Source organism: Oxyura jamaicensis, chromosome 17 (assembly GCF_011077185.1).
Source record: "Oxyura jamaicensis isolate SHBP4307 breed ruddy duck chromosome 17, BPBGC_Ojam_1.0, whole genome shotgun sequence".
NCBI lineage: Eukaryota > Metazoa > Chordata > Aves > Anseriformes > Anatidae > Oxyura > Oxyura jamaicensis.
The window spans coordinates 1,877,093-1,898,937 of NC_048909.1; the positions used below are offsets into that span (position 1 = coordinate 1,877,093).

The 21,845-nt window shown below is 53.4% G+C and overlaps 1 protein-coding gene across 6 annotated transcripts in view; it reads left to right on the forward strand.

Annotated features, from left to right (window-relative positions):
* Positions 1–354: 354 nt before the first annotated feature.
* Positions 355–21,845, forward strand: part of LOC118175365 (discoidin domain-containing receptor 2-like) — a 47,527-nt gene continuing 26,036 nt past the window's right edge. The window contains exons 1-3 of one of the 6 annotated variants that reach the window (XM_035341581.1): positions 355–732; positions 16,195–16,332; positions 20,710–20,812. In XM_035341581.1, coding sequence (XP_035197472.1) covers positions 16,269–16,332; positions 20,710–20,812 — 167 coding nt within the window. In that variant the 5' untranslated portion in view covers positions 355–732; positions 16,195–16,268. Of the gene's footprint in view, positions 733–2,829; positions 2,853–5,479; positions 5,606–5,634; positions 5,799–16,194; positions 16,333–20,709; positions 20,813–21,845 lie in introns of those variants that run through there. The other 5 variants (XM_035341583.1, XM_035341580.1, XM_035341585.1 and 2 more) reach the window with 5 other exon arrangements.

A 21,845-nucleotide genomic window follows, 5' to 3' on the forward strand; every position in this document is an offset into this window, starting at 1 on the left:
GACACGTGCTCAAACATGGGCCTTCCTGCTGAGACCTGCCCAGCGCAGGAATTGTGGAAAACTGGGTGAGAGCGACGGAGGTGGAGAAGCATTGCTGCAGGTGTTAGCAGGGCTTGTCCCCGGCGGTCCTGCGAGCTGCGCAGCCCCTTCTGCTGCCAGCGCTCCTGCACCTTCCCTGCTCCAACCTCACTGGGGGGCTGGAGGGCAGAAGGGGCTGGCATGCTGTGCGGGGGAAGAACGCGTGAGGACAATGCTGGGAACATCGGATACTATCTAGTGCTTAAAGCAGAAAGGTCAGCTTTGAAAGAGGCCTGCTGAATATATCCGCTGCTTCCAGGGATTAGGTGTCAGAAGCCCGGAGCAGAAGGTTACCGCTCGTACAAGCGAGCTGAGCCCTTCCCTGCGGCAGCAGCGATTCTCTGCGGCTCTCGCAGGCTGCTGGAAGGTACTTGGCTCGTCCCGCAGACGAGAGCGAAGAGGCTGGAGCCTGCTTGGGCAGGTCCCGGTGTCCAGGGATAGGGAGGGGGGTCTGTTTGCAGACAGTGTTTTTCTCTGCCCCTTTCTGACGGCTCAGTTGGCAAAGAGGGACAGGGAGAGTGTTTACAAGCGTGTCTGTGCTGAGCGCTGCTCTACGCCGGGAGTTTACTCTTCGTCTGGATGACGTCTTCGCGGGGGCTCTGTCCCTACAACTGCAGCGAGCTGATCTCGCTCTGCATGTTCTGACCTGTGGGTGTAAGTACGCACAACTTTCCATCTCTGCTCTCACCCCTCTCTTTGAGGCAGCCCAAAACGTGGCAGCTGGGGCGTGTGCTTAAAGACAGGGCACGTGGGAGGCTGCTGCTGTTCGGGTCGTTCGTGGTGGTATTAAAGCTCCAAGTGTGCCTGGGGAGGGTCTGTCCCGCATCAGGTGTCCACATGTCACCACATGTGCTGCCTTGTCCTGTCTGAGCTACCTTCCGTTGTCCTGCAGCGCAGCTCTCAGCGGTGTGTTGTATGCTGCAGTGGCTTGGTTGTACTGGAGGTATTTTTTTGGAGGTTGCCTCCCACGCTTCTCTGTGCCAGGTTCTGCAGCAGAAGGCTGATGCTGGCAGACCCGGGCTGAGCTGAGCAGCCCTTTCCCCTGGGGCTGGACGTGCTCTAGCAATGGAGAGAATATCTGGAGATACTCGAAGCCCGCCTGGTGCCATCCTGTGCCACGTGCTCTAGGTGATCCTGCTCGGCAGGGGGCTTGGACCAGATGATCTCCAGAGGTCCCTTCCAACCTCAGCCATTCTGGGATGCTGTGACGGGTGGGGACGCGGCTGGCTTTCACCACCCCTCACTGAAAGAATAAGCAGTGCAGCTGCGTGCAGGCCTGACCCCTCGGTGGGGCTCAGTCCCCTCGTCCCTGTTCAGCCTGCAATGGCTTGCACGAGGCCCTGGTCCCATCTGACAGGAGGTGCTGGTGCTTGCCGTGGCCTTCTCGGGAAGGGCAGGCAGCGGTCCTGCCAGAGCTGGGCCGGGGGTGACTCAGAGGCAAGGGACACCCGGGGCCCGAGGCAGAGCCGCTGCAGGAGGGTGGTGGTTTGTGCCTGGCACACAAAGACTTCAGGCTCTCCTCCAGTTGGTTTTTTCCTTATTCTCACTTGGACACGTGTTTGTGTCCCACAGCTGGTAACTGTGGCTGCCTTCTGGCCACAGCCATTAAGGTCTGGGGCATCTCTCCTGGCTTCATTTCTGCAGCGTGATTGTGCAGCTCCTCTTCCCGGGGAGCTCTGGGCTCAGTCCAGAGTCAGATATTCAAGACCGTCAGTGTGTCTTTAGCTGGTTAAGTTGCCTTCACTTAGCACCGAAGTGCTCATCAGTGTTCATCCGTTTACTTCCAGCACTACCTGATCAGGCAGTGGCCCTGGGATGAAAACTTACCAATTTTGGGGCAAACTGCTCACTTGTTGGTCAGCCATGAATTTCAGATTCCTTGCTTTGTTGCTCAGACTCCCCAGAGTGTAGCTGTTGTTTTTACGCACTGAAAGAAAAAGCTGGTTTTAAGCCTGCTGAAACATGTCTGGCTCATAAATAATTAACGGCACTTTCACGGCATTTTTTTCTGTGTTGTGAGACCACCTCTTATCTCTTCTGACAACGCTCTGGAAATATTTCTGGGTGGCAGGATACCACATGGGCGCCATAAAAGTAGCCAAATTGTCCCGTATCAGGATAAACAAGCTCTTGTGTCTAAATCTGTATATGGAATTGAAGTATCTGCTCATCGGCCTTCCTCTGTTAATTGCTCTCTCTGATCTTTGCTGAAGCCAAGCACAATCTGCTGGGAGCTGAAAATGCCAGCCCTGGCCTGAGCTGGCTCTGCTTCCTCGCAGCCTGGAAACCTGCTCGTGCTGCAGAAAGCTGTTCTGTGCAAAACCAAAACAGGGCCTGTTGCTGTTATTTCTAGTCCTTTGAGAAGATGACTTACTGGTCACATGTGCTGCTATGAGGTCATTAGGAAGTCTCAAACACACAATTTGAGAAGCGGTGATGCTATTGCAGAAGAATGCTCCCTCTGCGATGTGAGATGCAAGGCGCGCTGCAGTGCTCCAGTTCGTAATAGCTCTGAGTGGGATGTTATCGTGCATATTTGGGTCCGTTCCAGAGAAGGAAAAAAAAAAGGCTGTTTTCTGCTTTGCTTTATGCCTAGGATTGATTAGGGAGCGCACACGGCGGGATAGAGTTACGTTTCAGAGGGCATCCAGCAGGGAGCCTGTTGCTGCGTCGAGGCGCTGAAGGCAGGCGAGGCCAACTGCAAGATCAGCGGATTTCTTTGTGCCTCCGCGGCGCCGTCCTTCCCCTGGGAGAGGAGCTCCTCAAACCCACGGGCAAGCCGGGCCCCTGCTTGTCCCGGGGCTGTGGGGGCGTGGGAAGCTTTCGCCAGCCCCTCGATGCTGGTTCTGGGGTGGGCATGGGCTCCCTTGCTGTTACTGGTGTTCCCCGTGGGTTCCTCGTGCTGGATGCCCCGAGGTGCCCTCTGCCACTGACTGCTCATGGCCAGCGGGGTCCTGGTGGTCCCGGCATGCCCCAGGGGCCTGTGCCCAGCTTGGGCCACGTGCAGTCATGCCAACGGGGCAGGCATCGGATTTTGGCAGAAGAGCGCATTCTGAGTGTTTTATCTGAACCAGTACCACCCTCCTGGAGTGGGGCTTCCCAGGCCCGGAGAGGCCTCGTGGCTGTTCATCTCCAGCCTACCGCTCATCCTGTGCCTCTGTCCCAGGCTGCAGATGAGCCCTAGGGATTGTCCCCTCATCCGAGCTGATTAGCGCGCTAAAACATGGGAAGGAGAGTAAATAGCTTCCCATTCTCAGCACAGAGGTGGATTGTGTGGCTGAGCGGGGGCAAGGAGGCAGGGAGGAAGATGGAGCCAGGAGGCATCTGACTTGCACATATGACCATGTCTTTCATCTCGCAGCTGCACTTTTCCAGCTCAGATTTGGTGTGGGCACAGTCTGGCTCATGGCTGCTGCTTCTCTTCTTTTTGAATACTCCAAATACCTGCTACTTTTGTTCATGCTTCGCTGTGATTCCTCATTGAAGCCCAGTGTAGCGTATAAATCTTGGAAGAATGGGCTGAATCGCTCTGCTGCCATCTGTGCTTCTCGGCCTCCCGCTGTGGAATCCCCGTGAGTGTCACTGCACACAACACCAGCATCTGCTTCCCACCCCTGCCCAGACTCCGCTCGCCCAGGACACCTCCCTCTGCTGGGTGTCCGAGTGGGATGTCATGGCCCTGTCCCTGTCCCTGCCTTGTGGCTCCCTCGCTGGAGGGAGGCCAGCACCCACATTTCCCAAGTGACGAGCCAGCCAAGCACTTCTGCTCTTCCACCTCCATCTGCTGTTGTAGCCCTGCTGCTGGCCCCCTGACAGCAGGATCGTACCGGTGACCCCGGTGACGTTCCTCTCAAATCCCAGTGGCCTCCGTCACCCAGGTGAGCTTGGGCCCAGCCTGCTGGGGGCTGCCACACTGCGGGGCTGTCTGGTGGCTGCAGCTGTGGCTTTGCAGCTTCACACCTTACCCACCCAGTCCCCGGAATCGATTGCATCTGGAGTGGGTTTCTGACCACTCGAGTGGTTCCGTATCCTGCTGCGGGACCCCTGTGCTGTTGCTCTGCCCCCCCCAGGCCAGCCCCTCGCTGCGGAGGCACCAGTTCCTACACTTCTTGCTCCAGCTCCCGAATCAAGCCCACACACCCTCCTGCTCCCGCAGTGACCATGCTGATGCCCTCGTCCCAAAGGACTCGGTGCTGCAGTCAGGCAGTGGCAGGGTGCCACTTGCCTGTTCAGCCTTTGTGCAGTTCCCTCATTTTGTCCCCGCTTTGAGTCCCAGCAATGCCAGTTCTCCGTGGTGTTTCTGCCCTGGGCTCTCTTTAGTGCAGTCCCCTCTGTTCTTCCTGCTTTTCAGCCTCTGCATTTAGAGGTGTCTGTCCGTATAGCAACAGCAGCATGCTTGGTGCCCCAAAACATGAAATCACAGCAGTGCCCTTGTACTGTGTCGCCCCTCTCCGTGCGCCCCTTTCCCTGGGGCTGTGCTGCTCCCGCTGCTGCTGCAGGCCCCCGTCCCGTTGCCTCCCGCAGCGGAGCGCAGGAGTGGCGGTGCCGGCACTGTTGGCACCCAACAGACCGCGAGGGCACCAAATGCAACAGCTGCCCTCCAGCCTTTGAGCAGGCAGGGACCCGTGAATTCCAGGAGAGCAGGCTGTGCAGGTGAGGTGGTCCTCCCCTTGGAAGGAGAGGACAAGTCGGGCGGCCCCACGTCACTGGTGGGGTGTAAGCCTCCTGCTGGCCGTGCCAGGGGGCAGGATCAGGAGATGGGCGCAGCTCCCCATGCGTCCTCGCACCTCCCCAAAGCCCTGGAGCTGTGGGGCAGAGCACGGCGGTGGGCAGGGGCGGCAGTACAAGGTGCCTCGGCAGGTGCCACCTTCTGGTAACTTTATATTTTCTCTTTGCTCCTACAATGAGCCCCTGTATGTGGGATCCCAGTGCTCACAGTAGAGGTGAGCACCTCTGGCAAAGCTGCCCCGGTGTCGGTGCTGGGCTCTCCCTCCTTTGGGACAGGCTCCGGCAGCAGAAGCCCAGGTGACGGAGAAGTCCCCCGCTCTGCTCTTTGCCGGCAATAATCCTGTCGGCCGGGCTTAATGAGTGACTCGCTACGCCTTTGCTTTTTACCTTTCCCCCTTTCCCCCTGGCGTAGGGTTTCGAGCGGGCAGCACACTGCGGTGATGTCTGCACCGGGTTTTTCCAGCGAGCGCAAGCTGCCGTGTTAAACAAGAAGGTGCAAGCTGGCTCTGCGGTGCCGTGCCGGGGCCTGGCTTGCCCCTGGGACTACATGGGCCCTGCTTCCTGAGCAGGAGAGCTGCTTTATGTTGTGGTTTTACTAAATGAATTCAAAGCTTGGCCTCTTTCCAGGCAAAGCCTGGGCCAAGTGCCAGCAGAGCAGCCCCTGGGGAGAGCGCTGGAGCGAGGAGGGGCCAGCGGAGCGGGGAAGAGCGGAGGAATCCAAGGAGGCCGGTTTGCCGAGCAAACAGCTCTGTTTCCATCTGTTCGGCCGGGAGTTGCTATAGGAACTGCAATGATAGAGGCAGGGCCATCTCTTGGGCCTGTCTGCGTCTCACGGAGGGAGGGAGGAGGGAGGAGTTGCTCAAGTTTGAACATATCATGTGTGCTGGTGGAAAGTTGCAAGGAATGTCGAAACTACAGCCTGGCTGGGTCTGTGGAGCCCAGCAGCCACGCTGCAGTCGTTCCCCGCGCTCAGCAGCCCCCGAGTGAGGCAGGTAGGGTCCTTCCAGCGTGGCTCGGCTCTCAACTCGCTCCTGCCAGCTCGCCCCCGGTGTCTTTCCATCCCAAACTGGCGAAAATGCCAGCTTGCTGGGGGCTGTAGGGGTGGCAGAGCTGGGAGCTGAAGGCTTTGGATCAGCTGGGAGGGAGGCGGTGGATCTCCGTGCCCTGTTTTGCCTCCCACGGCTGCGGGGGGATTCGTGGCCCTGTGGTATTGCCGCAGCGCTGCGTGCCCAGGGCCCTCTGGCAACTGGGTTCTCTTGTGTTTGATCAAAACGGGGAGCTGGCTGGTGCCTTCCCCAGGACAAGAGCACTTTCTGGGGCTGGGGCTATCCAGACGAGCCCGTGGTGTTTGAGCTTTATCAGTTGTGCCTGCGTGAAGTGCTGCGGGGCGGGCGGTGAGGGGGATGCACAAAAGCCGGGGCTGGCAGCAGCTCGCCTGAGCCCCGCTCCAGCCCCGTGCTCTGCTCCCGAGGAGGTGCAGACCTCCCTGTCCCCTCCTGATGCCTCCACTGCAGATTTTTCTCAGTGTAAAACTTTTCCGGCTCATGTTTAGTCTGAAACACCGAAGTGGAAGCGTGTAGGAAGCTGCTCCTGCAAATCCTTGTTAGGGTTAACCACGGGGCTTTCCAGTAGCAGCCGCCCCCGGTAAGTCTGATTATTTCCCCAGTAAACCCCCTTTTTCAGGTGCTGAGCACTTTCCAAAATAGGCCCGTTCCCACTGGGGCATTCTGGGGTCTCTCTCAGCTCCGTGGGTGTTTGTTTAATAGCTTTAGCTGAAATTTCATCCACCTCTTTTTGGGTTGTAGAGGATAATTATTTTTTTTTTTATATTAAAAAAAAGCAGACAGTGTTGTTGTCTTTTGAGAGCCCGCACAACCAGCTGCCCAAGACCTTGCTGTGATCTCTGTGCACAGACACAAAGCTTGCCGAGCTGGGGCAGATCTCAGCCCACCTCCTCGCACCCATCTCATCGCTGGCAGCGCCTGCCTGACGCCCGGCTCCACGGGGAATGACCTGCCCCTGGAGGAGAGCTTCCTGGTCGTGTTAATTACGGCTCTGCTTCTGCCTGCCTGGATGAAAGCTTGCATCCAGAGCACCTTTCCACTCTGCTAACGTAACTGCAGATGTTCTTATTACAGAGATCCACTTCCAATATTTTACAGAGTTACTGCCACAGAGCAGTGCGGGAGCATGTCCCGGAGGCTTAATGTGCATGGTATGCCATGGAATTTCATTTCCTCAACTTTAATTTGTTGTTTTTTAATTTCAGTTCATTTTCAATATGGAAAAGAGGTAAATGGGATCCTTTCTTTGCTCTAGACATCATTATTCTGCATGCTTTATTTTTCCTCTTGTGCTCTCGTATTTCTCTCCTCGTTGCCTTAAACACTCCAGGATTTTCAGGTTTCCCCACAGCTACCTGCCTTCCCTGTGTAACTGTGAAATCTTGTTACTTCTCCATGAGCTCCTGTTTCTGATCCATCTTGAGAAAATTTGATCAGACTCTGCCTTTCTGCCTTTCCATGGCTGTGAAACACTAGGAGAGCTTTTCCAGTGTTCTTGTGTTTTCCTTTGTTTATAAACAAAACATTTGGTTTGATTGCTTGCAATACACTGTGGTGAGCAGAGATCTTCCCTGGGCTGTCTCTGGTCATGCTAGGTATTTTGTTGGAACACTGAGCTCATTAAAATTCCACGAGAAGTTAAACTTTATCTCTTAGGGTTCTGCTAGTAAATAGTGAACCCAGCAGGACACGGTTGGACCTGCCTGAAAATCCTCCCGGGGCTCCGCGGGCCGGGGTTCACCTGATCGGTTCAGCTACCACTCGCTGCTCCCCCCTTTGCCAGGCACTGTGTAAGTGACACTTTAAAAGCACTTGGCGTAGTAAACAAAGCTCGGAGAGCACAGCACGGCCATGTGCACCCAGGCTTCTCGTCCTCGGGAGCGCCGTCAGCCCGGCCCCTGGAGCGTGGGGTGGCAGGGGCCGGACCCTGACTGCTGCTGCCTGCACATCGGAGTTGTCCTGCTCTGCGTAGTGCCGCCGGTGGTGGTAATGCTGACTTCTTTCTGACGCTGGAAGAGCTTCCTCCAGGTTGGCCTCTTGTAAATGCGCAGCTTTGCACGCTTAAAAATGTTGTGTGGTAAGGCCACAGCACAGCTCCTGGAGCTTGGGATGAGGGCAGTGACAGGTACGTGGGATTTCCTGCTGAATGAAGGGACACTACAAAGCTCATCAAACGTAGCTCTTGGTAGCAGTAGCATTTCTGTGGCGGTTTGATGGGAAGTAGGTTGCCAGCTAAACTCGTCGAGGTTCCAACGCGGAGTTCCTGTTTTCATTTTCTCTGAACCATCCCTTATGTGTTTGGCTTCCACCTCTGTAAAACCCAGCAGATTCTCAGCTTGGTGTTGGATATTGTGCACCGCTCTATGCGCTCGTTGGCTTCCCTTCTGGTTTTGCAAAGAGCCTGGCCCGGTGATGGTGATCGTTTCATCGTACAAGGATCCGGGCAGAGCGCTTTGCATTGGAAGGGCAGGTAGGCAGCCGCTGCTGGAAGCGGGGTAGTTGGGAAGGCAGCAGTTAGTGAAAGCTAAAGATAACTGAATCGTACAAACGTAGCTCAGGGCAGTGAGAAATACTTTGATATATGTGTGACAACAAATGTCATCAGTGGTGTTAATATAGAACTGCTGGCAAAGATTTAAAAAACAAAAAAGACAAATACCCGCTGATTACCTCTGTGTTGTTGTTAGCAAAGTGTTCCCTGGTTCGGGGAGGAGCTGGATGCTGTGCTCTCCTTCACAAGGCTGTTGAAATACCTTCTGTTGCACTGGCAACGGGGGAGGCTGTTAAACACCAGATAACACTTCACTGTCTTCGAAACTTGGGCACGGCTGGAGCCTGCTTGAAGCAAATTGGCAAAACAACTTTCTGAATCCCGGCTGCTGGGGAACAAGGCTGGGGGGACTGCAGGGCCTCCAGAGTGGGAAAACATTAATGTTGGAGCGGTGCTTTAAAAGAGAGGGGGAGCCGGTCACCAGCAGGCAGCCAGGACTGACTCCAGGCCAGAGCGAGGTCTGGGGAAGCTGATGGGTTAGCAAATTGTTGTCAAATTAAAGAAGGAACCCACTCAGTGATCCACGCATTGATGGAAAGCAGAGCCCGTCTGAAAGTGCTCAGATTGTGGTTTTTAATGAGATTCCTGCCCCGGTTGCCAGAAGTAGCCGGGCTGACATCACGTACCTGGACCTGACCAAGCTCCCCGCTGCCGACCCCGCGGTGCCGCTCCCAGGAGGCAGCAGAGGCCCCGCGTCAGGACGGCGGTGGCAGCAGGTCCGCTCGCCCGGCGAGCTCGGGGCTGTGGTGCTCTCGCAGCTGGTGGGCGCCAGGCTGAGAGCCCCTCCTGGTGGTGTCTGCTCTGGTTCTGCCACTAACGTGCACAAAGGTGGCGGTGTCCCAGTTCCCGTGTCACCGGTTGGTACTGCATCGAGTAGGCTGATTTATGGTGCCGCATGGTAGCTCTCAGAAATAGCTGGAGGTGGATCCACGCTGGCCATAGCTCCTGCTGTACCCCAGCTCCGTGTGGGACGAGCTCTGCTGGTCCTTGCCTTGCCCACGAGGAAACTGCTGCGAGATGGAGGAAAATCAAACTGGGGCAGTCCCAGGGCTGACCTCTCCTGTGGCCACTGGGGAGAAAATATTAACGAGCTTTGCCCTAAAAATGGCCTCACTCGGGAGGATGGGGGAGCGAGAGCGGCTTAGCCAGGGCAAGAGAAGGCTTTGGGGGTACCAAGAGGAGGTCATAAAGAGCCCGATCCTCTTCTTGATAGAGGCATGTGGCAGGAGGGCTGGCAGTGATCACAGGTGGAAGTAACGGGAAGGTCTGGGTTGGCATAAGGAGCAGAAAGCTTTCCCCCTGGGGACAGCCGAGCAGTGGAGGAGGTTGCCCAGCGAGGCGGGGGAGCCTTCATCCTTGGAGGATTTTAAGACCCAGCCAGCCAAAGCCCCACGCAGGCTGCTCTGAAATTGGTGCTAACCCTGCTCTGAGCAGGAGGGGGGATTAGATGCTCTCCTGAGGATCTCTTCCAGCCCGAATAATTCTGTGCCTCGGTAACCTGATCTCCTTCTGAGTGCGAGTTTGAGCGCAGTTAAATAAAAGGTTATGGTGGAGCCCCTTGAGAGCAGGGAGGGAGGAAGGTGGTTTAGATTGAGTGCTCTTAATACTCCATCTGTCATCTGTGTGGTTAACGTGTCACATAAAGGGCTGCTACGTGAGACTCGGAGTGGGAGATGGTGGGTCTGGGGAGGAATACTGTGAGCTTGTAGTTGCTATGTTTTAAGGATTGTTTAAAAAAAAAGTAAACAACCTCAAAAGAAAAGAGGAGGAGAAAAAGAACTGGAGAGAGATGCCAGTGTAAAGCGTAGAGTAGAAATGTGTGTGCCACGTGCTCTCCCGTGCCTGTTCTGCGTGGGAAGGAAGCTCTGATGGAGACCAAGTGATCATTTTGCTTGGCCAAGGGGGAGGAGATAATCAGACCTTTGTGTTTGCGCCCATCCTCTGTTCTCCTGCCGCTTCTCCCCTCCCAGCACCGCCTGACACGCAGAGCCCAGAGCCCAGAGGTGGCTCCAGCATCTTGGGCACCTGCATGTGGACGGGCTCACTGGGGGCACAGCGAGCTGCGGGTCCTTATCTTTGGCTCTGCCTCTGGTTCTAATTTTGGTCTGGGTGCCTCAGCGGATTAAATTGCATTTGTTCTGTTATCCTTAAATCTGGTTTGTGATGAAGTGGTCATACAAACTGAGGACACCTTCCTCTGGAACCAGCCCGTGGGAGGATTGGTAGGGATCCAACTTGAGCCAGTTCCTTCTGGGGACAGGCCTCCTAACGCCACCTCCAAGGTCACACTGGGGCTTGTTACTCCTCCCTTTTTCCATTATTGCCTCTCATTTCTCTCATGCACCCCAGTTAACCCAAGTCTTTCACCTAAAGTCACCTGTCCGGCCGTGCCCCTGCTGCAGACACCACTTTGTGGGGTTGCTGCTCCTGCCCCACTTTCCCTCCTTGTTCCCAACCCTGCCGTGGGGTTTTCACCTTCCTGACCATCTCTGGTGCCTGCATCCAAGATCTCTCCTTGGAGCCTCACGTGAGGATCTTGCTGGGCCTGCCCGGCTCCTCCGTTAGTGTCCACGTGTTGATTTTGGTCCCCGTTGTGCTCAGCCTGGCCTGGTCCCATCCCGGTGTCACACACAGTCCTCTCCTCGCGCTGCCTGCCTGACCCCAGCCAGGGCCAGCTGCTGGGGCCGCGCTGCGACTTCGCTGAAGGGGAAGCTTGTTGCTTGCTTGCTGGGCAGCCATCTTCTCAGGCCAGGGGTCCCAAGAGCAGCTCTGCCTTCCCCAGCCTCATGGCAGCTGGGTTAACCAGAAGATGCCGCTTTTCCTTGTGCCGATTGTCCTCGCACATTCCTGGCTGCTGCCGGCTGAGTGGCAAAGGCACGGTCTTTGGATGGGTGAGTGGGGGTGTGTAGGGAGGAGGTGACTGGAGCTTGAAGTCCTCTTAAAAAAATCAATACGAGGAGCAAGGAAAAGTACTGGAATTGTAAATCAAGTGAAACGTTTCAAGAGGTGGTCAGAATGCTTTCTGCTGAGCGTTTTCATGGTTTGGTCAAACCGGAGCTGTCTGGCCTTCAGGTGTGTGCTCCAGAGGCAGACTGCTGGGTGGCTCAGATTAGTTCTGAGGCAAAGAGAAAAGCTCCACTGTTCTGGAGCCACAAAACTGGAAATCACACCTGTTGGCCTTCAGGCTTCAGATATTGCCCCAGATAGTAGCTTCGCTGTTTCCCCCCTAAGTGCCTTTAGGACTTGTGGCTGTAGAGTGCAGGTACGTTGGACGGTCCTGGCCATTCCTGACCCTCCTCTGGGGATATTTTGATTCTTGGATAGATCCTCTTGCTGTACAGCACGCATCTCACGCACACCTGTGGGTCTTGGTCACGACCACAGAGTGTCTTGGCACGGTGCTGGGCATCTCTAATCGGATTCCTGCAACGAACCTGAAGGTCCCGCTCCGAGGTAACGATCTGTGAAGGAACCAGTTAATACAAATGCCTGCTTCAGTTGGGATCTAGAGAGGCTTGCAAACATGCCAGGCCTCCGTAATGGATCTCTGGAGGGAGAACAGTACCTGGAGGAGCTCCAAGTCCCACCTTCTTCATGCGGATCACTAAAGAACAGCTCCCTCCTGCGCCCGCGGTGCCGAAGCTTTGCCTGTAAGCCCCGTGCTGCTGCGGGGTCACAGCGAGCTGCTCCTCTGGGGATGGTGGACGTGGTATCTGCTGGGTACGCTGGGAATAAACTGCCCTCCCTTGAGTTTCTTAGGGAGTTTTTCAGCAAGAAGATTTTTTTTTCCACTCTCACAATGATTGTAACAGGATTTTATTCTCCTGCAGCCAGCTGTTAGCAATTAGCAACTTGATCCATTCAGGCCGGGAACGGAGTTTAACACTTTCTTGCCTCTGTGAGGATGTTGCTAATCCTGTTTGTGCTGGTTTCAGGCTTGTGCTGTAGTGTTGGCACTTCCCGCCTACGTGGGCAGGTCATAAAGCAAAGCAGGGGACTCCAGTGCAGCTGAAGGAGCAACGAAGAAAAGTGAGCTGGCTAGGCAGAAAAAATCATTAGGAAGACAATTTGCGAGCAGTTTGTGCAGAGGCTGGTAGTTGGTGTATTCCTGTCTGTTCTAGCACATGGACGTGTGCAGTTGGGAAACCAAATCTGCTACCAGCTGGGATGTGGACTTAGCAAAAACTCAACATCAGCAGTTGTTCAAACAGTTTCCAACAGGAAGAGCTCCAGAGCGGGGCCGAGGCTCCTCTAAGTACAGGACGGGATCAAAAAATGTTCTCGGTGTCCTTGCTCGAGGCAGTGACAGCTGCAGGGCACGAGCAGATGAGAAGTGACGCAGTTTGCTCCCTGCTTGCGGCTCCTCTCCCGGGACTCCCCCATGGCCTCGGTGGTGGGCCAGGACCAGCCACCAAGGCCCAGCTGCTGGGCCCCACGTAGGGCTGACCTGCTGGGAGCATTTCTTCATGGCCACGTACAAAGGGGAGGATTTGTCTCATCTAATTGTGCCCCCCTGGGGGGTTTGAGGCTGGTCTGAGCCAGCCCTATGGGTTCCCTCTGCCATCGCTGGAGAAAGCCGCCTCCTGAGAGGGGTTATCTCGCTTCTCGTGGACACCCTTGGGCACAGGACTGGAAGCAGAGGTTGCAGGGCCAAATCCAAAGCCAGCATGCGTGGGCACAGAAATGTACAGGTGAGCTCTGGAGCCAGCTCTGAAGCTTTCCTCATCTCTCCTGGAGAGCAGCCTGGCCTCTGGCCACATCTTCCAGTTTCAGCTTGCAGCTCCCCCTGGCCACACCAGCTGTGTGGGACCTGCTGAGCTCCCCGTGCCCATCACATCCTGGCCCATGGGGTGCTGGCCAAAGCCAGCAGGGCAGGATGGGGCCGGCACTGCAGCTGCTCAGTGGCAGGAGCTGGCGTGGTGCTTGGGCACTTGTGTGACCTACCTTGCTCCCCCCCAGTTCCCTCCTCCCTCCCGTTATTTTTAACATCCTGATTGCTGTATTCAGGTGCCAAAATGATAACGTGGTGGCCATACAATGGGTGTGAGTTAACGTGATCTTTGCAGAAATGGGCACTTAAATTACGGTGTTTGTTCTGTACCTGGTCAAATGAGAGAATGTTGCTGCTTGTCTGGCACGTCGCATCTGTTACACTGCAGGAATATTGGTGGCTGCTCTCAGAACCTGATAAGAGTTGTGTTAAGTTTGGCCAAATCCTTATGCTAAGACCTAACACCTCTCCTGCAGCCGCTGGAGCCCTGTGGTGCTGGTAGCCTGTCCCAGCAGGGCTGTGGGCGCTGAGCCGCAGGATGGGTGCTTCTTCATGCCCATGCTTTACGGCTCCCCCTGGGCGACTGCCTCCCTGCTGCCAAGCCCTTTGCTGGGCTTTTGGATCAGACCGGAGGCCACGGCCTCCAAACACTGAGATCACATCTGGGGTTGCTCTGATTCCTTTTCTGCATCAGCAGCTGTCTCTTGTCCTCACCTGGCAGTGTACAATGACTTTTGGTGCTCTTTGGCCATGCTTTCTCTCAGCCCTGGCTGACCTACAGGGCATGTTCCCAGAGGGTTTTGCCTGTGTCCGTACAGGTGCCTACTGGCCGGGCACGTCCTAGGCACTGAGGGCACAGGGCAGTGAGGTGCTTGTCCTCTGCTGTCTGAGGGCTGCCCTGTACAGCTGCCAGCTGCAAAGCCTCTGGCTGGGAGGTCACTGGGGAGTTGTCTTCAGGACCCTGTCCTCCTGCAGGGACCCCCTCAGGAGCTCACAGCTCTGTTCCACAGCTGCTCCAGCCCAGGGTCCCAGGGCAGGATTGTCTCCAGCCCAGGCTGTGCCCACAGAGCCCAGGGCCACGGTCAGGGCAGCCCATGCTCTCTACTGGGTTTCCCACCACCTATGTCAGGAAGATGGATAAAGTGAAAGCCTTAAGACTCATGATCTTCTCCTTCCTAAGGCCCTGTGTGAGCACAGTGTCCTCTTGCACCCAGCTCTCACCAGTTCCCACTGGGAGCCCTGCTTGGTCAGCTGGGGCACCCTAGCCAACTGCCCACATGGACAAACATCCAGCTCTGTCTTCAAACTCTGATGCAAAAATGTCTTCAGAAAATCCCCCTCCAAGGAGCTACGGCCAGTCTGTGCTCCATGGCACCCACAGCTGCACTGTCTGTCATGGGGTCCCCTCAGTTTTGGGGGGGAGACCATCACAGATGCACACGCAGCTCACAGGGGCTTGCCCAAAACCTCTCCCCTGATTGCTGAACCCCACTGCTGAGACATGGGCTACCTCTCCTTGCCTCTGATTTGCTGTTACACAGCCCCCACCTCAGGTTGCGTGGGGTCTCAGGATCGCAGACCCGTGTTATGGCCGTGGCCAAGGTGCTCCCAGGAAGCCCAAGAGGTGGCTGAAGCAGGAGGTGCCCTGGCAATCGTAAGGCCTTCTGCCACTTGCTTGTAGTGCCATGGTGCTGGGCACAGCACCTTGTTGGTTCCCTTCCTCCCCCTCGGGTTTTTCCCAAGAAGGCCTTTAGGTCGGCTGTCAGGCTCGGAGCCCTTTTCTCTGATGGAATCCAGCAGGGACAATGGCCAGTAACAAATCCTTAGGAAAGAGCATAAAACCAGGGCAAGCCCCAGTGATTCTAGCCCTGATTTAGCTCCTGGGCGTCCAGCTGGGGGATTTCTGGAGCCGAAAGTTTTACCTTCGGCTTTAAGAACCCCTAGTGCATCTTTGTAGTGAATAAAGCCAATTGTTGTGGTAGCCACAGCAACTGAAGGCTGAGACTTGTACAGTTGAATTATGTTGGGTGGAAAAAATACAGGCTTTTGTTACAGCTGCCAGCTAACGGCACCTCCTGCTCTGTCATTCTTAGATGTGCGTTCGCACTGGCATGGTGACGGCCCCTTTCTCTACTGACAAATCCCAACATCCACTTTTGCCTTTTTAATGCCGTTCTGAGGATTTCTAAGCAAATACGCTCTGGCTCTGGCAATTTTTTGTTTACCGTTTTGTTCTGTTTTCTTCTACCACTTCAGTACGAGACGGGCCCTCTAGCCTGCCTTCTGTAAAGCACTCTTCCAGGACGGGAACCTCCCAAGGCAGTTTGTAGTGAATGTGGATGCAAAGAATTTGTGCAACTGCACTGATAACACCTCCAGGAACATGGGGCGTATCGTGGCTTTTCACTGGAATTGCCAGGGGTTAAGGCCTTCGCAGTTTTCCTCATTTCCAAACAGGAAATTAAGTGCACTTCCATGTGTGAGTGCACATGGTTTTTTGGCAGCCACGTAGATGTGAAGGGAGAGATTATTTTCACCCTGTTTTAGACATTTATCTTGAGACCCAGTGACAAGTTTCAGAGTGCCTTGGAGCCGGCAGTTGGTGCAGGTGGAAGTGTGCGGTGGGATGGATCAGCGCCACGTGGGGAGCCTGGCTGGGCCGTGCAGGTTTGCTGTAGAAGCAGCTGCTGGACTTGTGAATATAACGAGGAAACCGATCAATAAATGGGGGAGACATGACTTTTCCTTGGACTTGTTTAAGAGCAGTCGTTGCGTATGTCTTCAAAACAGATGCTGCAGCTGAGCTGGGGTGACCACCAGAGGTGACGCAGGTAATCAAGCAGCCGTTCATTCATTGGCGAGTTTCTGATCAGAAGATGGATCAGAGCAGGGTCAGGATGCTTCTGAAGGCATGAAAAATTGCCCAGCCCCTGACAAGGCAATGACAATATAGCAAGTCCTGCCTTGGGAGGACTCTCATCTCTCTCTGCTTTGTCTTTCAGAAATGTAGACGGCAGCTGCCACCTGTGAAGGACTCGTGCCCATCTGACCCTGTGCAGCACCTCCGACTGCTACCATGATCTTCTGCATGCTGCTGTTGGCCTCACTGCCCGAGCCCTCTGGCACTGAAGTCAACCCTGGTAGGGAGCTGCCAGGCTGGGAGAGGACTGTGCTCTCCCACCTTTCACGTCTTCGTTCTCAGCCTTTCTTTGCCTCTCACGGTGAATGCACTTAACTGTAATGAATGCACCCAGTCACTAACGTAGTCCCTGAGTGCCCGAGGTGGGTGGTCTTCCCTGATGGCTGTGCTGGAGTGGAACACCTGATAGTCCATGGAGGGCTCAGGCACATGGATATATTTCTTTCTGTACCCACCAGCGGGTCTGTGCCCTCAGCAAGCCTGCTTGGAGCTCTGGTTCACTCTTCCACACTTTAGCCTTGTGGCCTGCAGAAAAAACCTGGCTCTAGACTGGCTCAGAGAGCCTTTGCTTGCTGTGGAAAGCAAATTACCAGTTAGCAACCCATAAACCGCAGCTCTCCAGCCAGCAAGCGGGGTTCTAGGGAGAGAGACGTGGAAGGAAGGGTTTAAAAACCTTACCTGGCTCAAAGCTAGGCTAGAGACAGGGATACAAGTCTACGAGCCCCTGGGGAGGGATTGACTTGTTATCCTACAGCACGGAACAGGCTGCAAGTCTGACAGAGATGAGTAAGATAACGCTCCGCAATATATTGCGAAAATCACCATAATGAGGTGGTTTCAGCCAGAGACAGTCTGAAATAATGAGTGTAATCCTTTCTCAGCTTGTCCCAAGGTGTGGTGAGACAGAAGTGCTACCCTGAGGGGCTTGGTTTGCCATGCTGGGTCTGGCTCTGCTTGAAGTCCTGTGACTGTGTCTGGCTCTGACTGCTCTGGCTTGTTGATGTTCCCGGCAGCTTGAGGTCACTGCCACTGAACAGAAGGGACATGAAGCCTGTGAGGAAGCTCGGCAGGCATTGCTGTGCCTCCCTCTAATGCCCAGCTTTGAGCAGTGGTTGCCAGCTGGTTCTGATGGCTAAAACTACTGAAAGAACAGGGAAGACAGCAGCCAGAGGGTCAATCACGTGCAGATCCCTTTTGGTGGCAGTGAGTGCAGAAGTCAGCACACCTGAAGGTGCAGGAATAGCTCTCCCACTGCAGGACCTGGCTGGTCGAGTGGGCTCAGAACACTGGGCTGTGCTCAGAGCTCACTCTTGCAGTAATTTCTTTCACCAAGAAATGAGCACGTGGCTTTGCTAGTACATCTCTGTTCTGGCTGTGGCTTCCTCCAGCTGTTCAGCTGCCTCTGTCCCAGGGGCTGTGCCCTGTTGTTCCCACCCATATGCACAGCCCAGCTGGTGCCCCTGGGTTGTGATGCCCTGATCTGCTCCAGGAGCTGTCTGAAGCCCCACCAGACTGGCTGTAGGCCTGTAAGCAATGCAGGTGCCTTCTGAACCAAAGGGGCTGCTTTGTGGATGATGCCAGACCTGTTTGGGACCCGTGTAGTCCTTTTGCCCAGTATCAGATGTTTGACCTCACTATAAGAGATGTGAGCTGTGACGTTTTTCTCACCCTCTGGGTATCTGTCTGAATGGCAGCCAAGTGTGTCCCCGGGTGCGTAGTAAGGAGCTGGAGAAGTCTGCGCAGGGGTCTGATAGGATGTGCATTTTGGTGAGAGCTTTCTGCTGCTGTGAATCACAGCCACCTGTAGAGCACATCCCTCAGTGCCCTCTGGCTTCCATCTGCCAGCCCAGGATGTGTGAGCAGGTGAGTTTTGTTCAGGACTGCGGTAACTCCCAGTCTCCAAGAGCCAGTCTCCTGGCTCTCCGTGTGGCATTGCTGTAGGGTCTGCTCTCCTTAACAAAGGTGAGACCAGACAGGACTCGTGCTGCAGAATGACAAAAGCCCGTTCAGCTTTCAGGTGACAATTCTGCCCTTTTGGGAACTCTTCAGGTACTCACCAGTCAGCAGCCTACTAGCTTTCCAGCAATGGGTCAGATTGTACTGGTCTGTGGTGGGACAGGTCAGAGCTAAGCCAGGTGAGGCCAGGCTGCTTTACTGAACTTACTGCTCAGCATCAGAGCAGGGTCAGAGCCTTGGGTTGGTTTCAGCAGCCACAGTCATCGTGCCTGAGTGTAGGGACTGACCACAGCCAGAGACCAAAACCTTCCAGTGATTTCTTCTGTAAACAGGTTGCCTACGAAACCTCAGACAGTTCCAATCATTGATCCTGACAGATCAATGTTCAGGGTAGACCAGAGGCCCATCCAGCTTGGTATCCTGGTTCCAGCAGGATCCCATCCTGGCTGGTTCTGGACAAGTGCACAGGGTGCTTCCCCCAGCTACCCTCGCAGCTGACTGCAGTGAGCTGCTTCGGAGCTTTCTGAGCTAGCACCTTGTGCATTTCCATTTGGCAGCTGTAAGTGCATGTTGACTCTGTGAGTTCAGCTGATTTTTGAAGCCCTGTGAACCTTTGGCATTTGTAGTGTTTAGCAGATTAAAGTTGCATATGTTGGTGTTGAACTCAGCTACCTGATCTTTTGATGCCTCCTAGTTCTGAGATTTTGAGAGGCAGCAAGTAATTGCTCAGGATGTAAATTATCTTTGTCATACTTCAGTAATTTATTCTGTAATGAGTCTGTTGATCCTTCCTTGTGCATCATCTGTGTTGCTTCCTTTACCTTTTGATGGGAAAAGGAAGCTATGTTCCATAGCTGACCAGCATCTGACCACGAATGCAGGCATCTGTGTAATGGTGTGTTCTGGTTTTTGCGTTCACTGATTTTATGTGCATTCAGCTGCTCATAGAATGGTCTCCTTCCTCTGCATGGTAACCCATGTATCCTGAAGGAGCTGTTTTGGAGTCTTGGTTTGTATGTTTAAGTTGTCCTTCACCTAGTTCTTGCACTGTATTACTGCAGTCAGTACCCTGGGAGCTTTCTTCTGTCAGTTGGAATCTTTTTATATTAAACAATCTGAGGTCATCAGCAAACATTGTCACCTCACCATCCATCTGCTCTGCAAGGTTATTTAATAGCATATCAAGATTCTTCAATAACAGCACACGTGCATTGATGCTGTGCCTGACAGCAGCTGCAGCCCAACCCCATCGCAGTAACCTCTGCTCACAGGCGTTTCTGCATTAAATCTGGCAGGTAAATTCAGCCTGCATTTCTTCTGCATGGTGGTAACAGAAGGGTGGGTTTCAGGCTCACGTCTTGTCTTGTAGCTTCAGAACCCGGTGAACAGCCCTACCCAGGCTTGGTGTAAGGGCAGCAGTCACGAGGAACAGAGGCGAGGACACCCGAGGCAGTGCCCTCCCCGAGGGAAGGGCAGGCAGAGCTGCTGACGTGGCAGCAGGCAGCGTGGCTGTGGAGATGTGCAGAGGATGCAGCCGACACGCTCTGGAGAGGCTGCAGCACGTGCTGTCACTTGCCTGTGTCACTGCAGGCAAGGGGAAGAGCTGGGGCTGCTGTGAGCTCAGGGCACAAAGACCAATGATGCATAAGAGAGTGCGTTTCCTTCCCTTCTGGGACTTGTCAGTGACTCTGTTTTTGCCTTTAATTGTTTCATGATTTAATCCCATATAACTTCTTTAATCTACTGTTGATGTCAGTCTGACAAAAATATCTTGCTTGCCTGTTCTGAATACTGAGCCTTAATGAATACATTAAGACTTTGAGCTTTCTGAAGCATCTCTAATATTCCAAAACATATTTAAAACATGACATCAGGGGGGAGGGCTTGGCCCGCATAGACTTGTGAGCTCTGTCTGCACTGTCCTTGGTGGATCGAGCTGTGTTGAGCTTGCAGAGCCCTGTGGCTTGAGGCAGTTGTCTGTACACCTTGGAGGCACCAAGTTGGAGTGAGAAGCATGCCTGGAGAGAAATGCTTGCTCCACTCATGGCTAGAGGAAGGGGCAGACCAGGGTGGAGCAGTGTGGGTGATCAGGGGCTTCACTCAAATATAAGCTCTAACCCACAGTGACACAGCGGTGCAGATGTTTCCATAAGCTGGAGTTGTTTGGTCGCCTGTGATAGGTGCTCTTTAACTTCTCACTTATTATTGGGCTGGTGAGAAAAATAACAGTTCTTATTGATTGCAAGTCAAGCGTCCAGGTTATTCCATAGGAAGCAGCAAAAACTTTAACAATTGCTTCCTTTTTGCGTTGCACCATTATTCCTATATAATGTTTCATTGTAGAAGAGGTCCATGCAACCAGTAAGACTAGCATGGGTTTGGATTTCTTGTTTTTAAAATGCTTCTTTGTAAAGTTTTTGCCTTGCCAGGACTCTGGTGAATGACACTAACTTTGAGTGTATTTCATTACACATAATTTTAGTTTATAGCAATTATGAAGTGTTTCATCCTTTTTATTTGCATTCTCAAGTTTATCATTACCACGTTTATTCCGTAGGCACAATAGTCTTTTAATTAAACTTGTCTGGTGATTTAAAAAGAGTTGGTACTGATTTTTACTTGCCTTTGTTCCCATTTTCAGCTATATGCCGTTACCCTCTGGGAATGCATGAAGGGACGATAAGGGATGAAGACATCACTGCTTCTAGCCAGTGGTATGATTCCACAGGACCCCAGTATGCACGGTAGGTTAATTCCTGGCAAAGTGTGTAACTTACAAAACAAATACATTGTTTTTAGATATCCAATACGATTGAGAAACTTTTTTTTACCTTCACCCTTAAAGTACAGCATTGCTGCAACACATGAAATTTTGACTCAATATTAAGAATTGTCCCCATGAGAGTGAAGTGGTAGAGCTGTCAGAAAGGTGCCCAGAGAGGTGGTGATGTCTTGGTGTCTGGAGAATTGCAGGACTTGGCTGTACAAGGCTTTGAGCACCACAGTGGAGTTAACCCTGCCGTGAGCAGGAGATTGGGCTAGACTTCCAAAGGTTGCTTCCAACCCTGGTCTTCCTGTAGTTCTATGAATAAATATCTAATGGATCTGTGACATAAAGGTCAGCTAGAAAGAGTGCTCCTGGGACTCTTCCTGAGCGTTTGAAACTAAATCATAGGAAATCATTAATGATGAGGATGGACTTTTCAACTGAATCCTATTGAAGAAATGGCCTGTGTCCACTTTGACCCCAAAACCTGGAAATCGTCGAGTTGGGGAATTGTTAAAAAAGCAGCTTCAGAATTTTCTTTCAAGGTCAAGCAATAGTACAGTCTCTTTCATGAAGTCAGCTTTTCATTTTTGTTCTTTCATTTCTCTTGGAACTAACTGATGATTTTCAAAATATTTACAAACCTAAGGTTCCGTAGACTTGTTTGTTATGATGTTGTCAAACATTCCTTTAGTTTCTATGCAAGTCAGATAGGAATTTCAGATTAACTACAATGCTTTTATTTTTATAGAGAATGCGGGTTGTCAAATCGTAAAACTCTCCTAATGCTTGCTTTCTTTTGTTAGTCTGTGGTAGAGCAAAGATTTTAAATGGCCTGAAAGCCAGGAGATGCATTTAGTTTTCTGACGTATGGCTTATCCCTAGCTCTGCAAATACCTGAGGCAGCACTTACCATCTCCTACCACCATCTGTTTGCCAGGGCAGCTGGGTGCCCACGGAGTGCAGACATGAAGACATCCCATAGCTGACTTAATTTTGTTAGAGATCAT